This window comes from Calidris pugnax, unplaced genomic scaffold (assembly GCF_001431845.1).
Source record: "Calidris pugnax isolate Ruff unplaced genomic scaffold, ASM143184v1 scaffold103, whole genome shotgun sequence".
Taxonomy (NCBI): domain Eukaryota; kingdom Metazoa; phylum Chordata; class Aves; order Charadriiformes; family Scolopacidae; genus Calidris; species Calidris pugnax.
Genome location: NW_015090990.1, coordinates 3,462,325 through 3,467,462, shown reverse-complemented (window position 1 = coordinate 3,467,462; position 5,138 = coordinate 3,462,325). Strand labels below are relative to the sequence as shown.

At 64.1% G+C, this 5,138-nt stretch overlaps 1 protein-coding gene across 1 annotated transcript in view; it reads left to right on the top strand.

Annotated features, from left to right (window-relative positions):
• Positions 1 to 5,138, top strand: part of PTPRN (protein tyrosine phosphatase, receptor type, N) — a gene marked incomplete at its 5' end in the record, with an annotated part of 15,788 nt that overhangs the window by 9,962 nt on the left and 688 nt on the right. Inside the window, 8 exons of the mRNA XM_014954123.1 lie at positions 2,176 to 2,388; positions 2,517 to 2,726; positions 2,817 to 2,964; positions 3,081 to 3,154; positions 3,435 to 3,512; positions 3,611 to 3,730; positions 3,833 to 3,999; positions 5,039 to 5,110. Of these exons, the coding sequence (XP_014809609.1) occupies positions 2,176 to 2,388; positions 2,517 to 2,726; positions 2,817 to 2,964; positions 3,081 to 3,154; positions 3,435 to 3,512; positions 3,611 to 3,730; positions 3,833 to 3,999; positions 5,039 to 5,110 (1,082 nt within the window). The remainder of the gene's footprint in view (positions 1 to 2,175; positions 2,389 to 2,516; positions 2,727 to 2,816; positions 2,965 to 3,080; positions 3,155 to 3,434; positions 3,513 to 3,610; positions 3,731 to 3,832; positions 4,000 to 5,038; positions 5,111 to 5,138) is intronic.

Genomic DNA, 5,138 nt, shown 5'->3' with positions numbered 1-5,138 from the left:
GCCAGAACAGGGCTGCCCCACTGGCCCCCCCCCCCGCCTTCCTCCTCCCCCTTTCACCCAGCAGTGGGATGCTGCCCAGCTGCCTGCACCCCCAGGGCTCTTGGCTCTTTCCAAAACAAAAGCTCCACAGGGTTTGAAGGCAGTTTGGTAGGCTCTCCCGGACAGAGGCTTTTCCCCCCCTCCATCCAAGACTGGGGGGGCTGCAGGCTGGATGAACCCCCAGGGCTCATCCTCACCCTCGCCTCCCTCCAGCCTGGGCACCCTGTCTTAGCTGTGGCCTGGGAACCCCAGCGCCGGGCTGTGCCCAGAGCACCCTAGAGACCACAGCTAGGCAGGCAAAATGCCATCATGCCCCCAGGGAATGGTAAAGCAGCTGGAGGCAGGGATGGAGCAGGAGCCATCTGCTTGGAGAGGGGCACTCCCTCCCCATGCTCCTCTGGGGACCTCCAGGAACAGTCTCCTGGGGAGGGGAGCAGGGTCTGGAGATGGGGACTGAGCCTGGCTCCTGTGTCTGCAGCCAGGGGAGGGGAAGTGGTGCAGCACATCCCCAACCCCGGGGTCCCTGTTTCCCACCCTCCTGCCCTGTGGCTGTAGATGTGGGCAGGGAGGAAGGAAAGGGGGACCTTGGAGGAGGAGGAGGCCATGAAGAAAGGGGTGGCCTGGCCACCGTGGCAACCTGTCTCCATCAGCAACATGTGGAGCGTCACTATGGCAATGCCTTTTGATGTGGCAAGTGTCAGGAGCTGGGAGAGATGGCAGAGATGACGGAGCTGGAGCTCAGAGGAGGCTGAAGGCAGCTTTGCGAGCCCTCTTCTCCCCAGTCCAGATCAGCTTGTACTTTTCCTTCATCCCCCTCCCTGGGCTCTGAACTCAGTGAGACCGGTTCAAGATTTGGGGAAGGAGAGATGTAGAGAGGCAGGGGGACAGCAGAACCTAGGGCAGCCCTTGGGGAAACAGGTCCCTTCTGTCCCCCCAGCCCTGCTGATCTCTCCAGACCTTCTGGCACCTGCAGGGGCTGCTCCTTCTTGGGTGTCCCGGGGAGGTGCTGGCCCTGGTGGGTACTCCTGGCTGCTGGGCTGGGCTGGCCAGGCCCCGGCAGTGGTCAAACTGGTCCCGAGGTGGTGAGGCTGTTGAGGTTGGGGGGCAGGCTGCAGCGGGGACCCCTGGGGTGGGGGCATCCCCAGGCAATGATGATGATGTAGGTGATGACGATGCAGTGTTCCCTCGGTAACCTCATCAGGCTCACGGCCAATGGGAGGCTGTAGCAGTGAGGTAATGCTGGGCTCTGACGCCTCATTGGGCACAGGGTATTTGGTGGCCGGTCCTGCCCCAGCATCCCTGTGCTGCCCCAGCATCCGGCTGGTGGTGGGCAACATCCTGACCACCAGCGGCTCTGGGACAAAGCCCTTCGGGGTCTCTAACTTGGGGAGGAGGGGGTGTGTGCGTGTGTCTCATCCAACAAGGGCTCAGCACCATCCTGTCCCAGTATGGGGCTGGCACGGATTGGGCTGTCCCCCCACAGCCACAGGGAAGGAGCCCTGGGGGCAACTGCCTTCAAGGTGGCAGGGGCTGCTCTGTGTCCTGGCTGATGATAGCAATGGGGAGGACCTGTCCCCCAGCCACCACAGCTGGGAGACGGAACCAGCCTTCTGGCAGTGCTGGCACATCCCCCTGTGTCCTGCCATGGAGCAGTGGCTGCAGGGGAGACCCAGCCCCATTTGGGGAAGTTCTCTGGGAGCAGCAATTGCTGCAGTGGCCCAACCTTTGCCATTAACCCCTTGAGCTGAATCTGCCCCTTGTTGACCTGGCAGGAGCTCATTGAACCTGGGCTCTGATGGGCTACTGCCAGCCCTGGAGGGGGACAGCCTGGGCTAGGGGTGCCCCAGCGAGCAGCCTTGGGTGCTGGGAGCTGGGGGCCAGCAGGTCACTGCTACCTGGGCTTGGTCAGGCTCTGCCCTCTCCTGCAGCCCCAGGGACACCAGTGGGATGCCCAGTCACCCCAAGGACACCAGCTCTGCCCCAGCTGAGTGTGCTGGGAGAATCAGCCCAGCCCTGAGTTTCCTTGCTCTGCTTTATCCTCCAGCAACCCCAAATGTGTTGCAGAATGGGGTCTCTGTTCCCCCCCCAGCACGATGCAGATGCCCACCACTAACCCTTGCTTGGCTTTGCCCCCAGCGAAACGAGGCTGCTGCCTACTCACGCCCATCCCGCTTTGGGGATGGCTTCCACTCGGTGCTGCTGACCTTCATCGCGCTGGCCTGCGTGGCGGGCATCGCCATCGCGGCTGCCGCGGCCTTCTGCCTCCGGCGCCATGCCAAGCAGCGGGAGAAGGAGCGCCTGGCTGCCCTGGGCCCCGAGGGTGCTGCCGACACCACCTTCGAGTACCAGGTAGGAACCCTGCGGGATGCAAGACCCCAGGGGATGTGGCACCACCACCTCAGCATCGCTCGGGATGCTCGGGGCTGCCCCTGGCAGTGCTGCAGCCGTGGGACAGGGCTCTTGCTGGGGTCCCCCAGGAGCTGTGCCGCCAGCACATGGCTGCCAAGTCGCTCTTCGGCCGCTCTGAGGCACCGGCAGCACCGGCGGAGACCTCACGAGTCAGCAGCGTCTCGTCCCAGTTCAGCGACGCCCCACAGCCCAGCCCCAGCTCCCACAGCAGCACACCCTCCTGGTGTGAGGAGCCTGTCCAGTCCAACATGGACATCTCCACCGGCCACATGATCCTGGTGAGCTGGCCTGGTGGGGTAGTAGCCCCCCTTCCCACCCCCCTGTGTACCCCCACAGCCACCAGGCTGACCCTCGCCTCTCTGCCCCAGGCCTACATGGAGGACCATCTCCGCAACCGGGACCGGCTGGCCAAGGAGTGGCAGGCTCTCTGCGCCTACCAGGCTGAGCCCAGCGTCTGCTCTGTTGCCCAGAGCGAAGCCAACCTGAAGAAGAACCGCAACCCTGACTACGTGCCCTGTGAGCATCCCAGCCCCTGGGGCACGGGGGTGCTTGGGGCCAAGGCAGGCTGTGGCACAGCTTTGCCTCCAGCTTCCCCGGGTGCTCACCATCTCCCCTGGTCTCTGTTTCCCCAGATGACCACGTACGGATCAAGCTGAAAGCCGAGAGCAACCCGTCCCGCAGCGACTTCATCAATGCCAGTCCAATCGTGAGTGATCACCGGGGGGCTCGTGCCCTGCCACCCCGCTCCATGATGGGGCTCCCGCCCTGAGATGGAGCCAGACTGAGCTCACATCCCTGTGGGCTACAGCCGTGAGCAATGTGCTTGCCCCCATTGCTCAGACGTGGTTAAAATCCACGTGGCTGTGGAGCACTCAAAGCTCCCTCCCCAGCCCTCCCATCACCCCTGGAGTATTCCCCAGCTCCTCCTGGTGTCACTGACCCCTGGATTGAGACCACACAGTCCGACATCCCCTTTCCCACTCCAGATCGAGCACGACCCACGGATGCCAGCGTACATTGCCACCCAGGGGCCACTGTCCCACACCATCGCTGACTTCTGGCAGGTGAGTGTCACCCGGCTGTGCCAGCATGTCAGGGTCCCTCTGGTGCTGCTCACCTGGGCTGTCACCCAGGAGTGACACCCACCACACCTTGCCCGCAGATGGTGTGGGAGCACGGCTGCACTGTCATTGTCATGCTGAGCCCACTGGCCGAGGACAGCGTCAAGCAGTGTGACCGCTACTGGCCGGATGAAGGCTCCTCTCTCTACCACATCTATGAGGCAAGTGTGGCTGGTAGCCCAGGGCAAGGAGCATCCTCCAGCCCCTGTACCATGGCGGGGTGGTGGGGTACTTCTTGCCCACCGGCTGCCTCTCTCGGGCAGGTGAACCTGGTGTCGGAGCACATCTGGTGCGAGGACTTCCTGGTGCGCAGCTTCTACCTGAAGAACGTGCAGTCGCAGGAGACCCGCACCCTGACGCAGTTCCACTTCCTCAGCTGGCCGGCCGAGGGTATCCCGGCCACCACCCGGCCCCTCCTCGACTTCCGCAGGTGAGTGCCCACCCAGGGTTATGCCAGCCCCCCGGGAGCCAGCGGTGGCCTTGGCCACAGGGGACTGATGGGCGAGGACATTGGTGCTGGTGTGATGAGGGTCAGGGCTATGGCATGGACTGGCTGGGGGAAGAGGTGGGGTTGCTGTGCGTGGGGAGGAGCAGAAGAACCAGGCTCTGGCCAGCTTGGGATGAGGCTGGGCAGAACTTGATGGGCAAGAAGCCTCCAGCTGAGGTGGCCAGGACCTTCCAGGCTGTTTGGGGAGGGTGGGAAAGTGCTTTTCCAAGGAGCTGGGATGGGGGATGGCATTGCCTGGCACCCTCTCCAGCCATGGGGGCAAGAAGAAACCCTGCAGCCAGCCTTGAACGGTGGTGGCCCGTTACTGTCCGTGCCCTGCAGCCAGTGGTGGGTCCCCAGATAGCCTGGGGAGGGGGCTTGGGTAGCTGGGACTGCTCCCAGGAGGTTTGAAGGCAGTACCTGCTGGGCTTTGGGGGGGTCCCTGGGTGGCGGTGGGCTCCTGCCAGGGGCTGGCTGGTCCCTGTCCCCAGGCCATGTGGGGCCAGGGACCCTGCTTAGGCACGTCGCCCTCCTCTCCGTCCCGCTCACGCTCTCTCTGTCTCTCTGTCTGTCTCTGTCTCTCTCTCGCAGCTGCCGGCGTCATTTTTGTGATTTGCAGCTAGTAATCTGGCTCCAGTTGCATAGTCACAAAAGTGATCGTTGGCAGCCGTGCCTGCTGCATGGAGCATGCCGGGAGCCCCGCCGGCACCTGGCCCCCAGCTTCGCCCCCCACTGGACCAGACCTGCTCCCTCGGGGGTCCTGCCGCTGCTCCCCTCCTTAGGCTGGGCACCCGGGGAGCCGGGCTCCTCTCCCGGCCCCTTTCCACCCCTGGTCCCTGTCCCATGCCTAGCACTGCTGGGAAGCCATGTGCTGGACCCCCAGGGCCACATCGTGGGGTGCTCGTTGTCCCACCCCCAGCTCAGCACAGCCTTGTCCCCCAGTATGGCAGGGCACTGACCCCGTCCCTCTGTGTCCTTGCAGGAAGGTGAACAAGTGCTACCGGGGTCGCTCCTGCCCTATTATCGTGCACTGCAGGTACTGCTGGGGCTGGAGGTGGGGGGGAACGGCTTGGGGGGGTGGG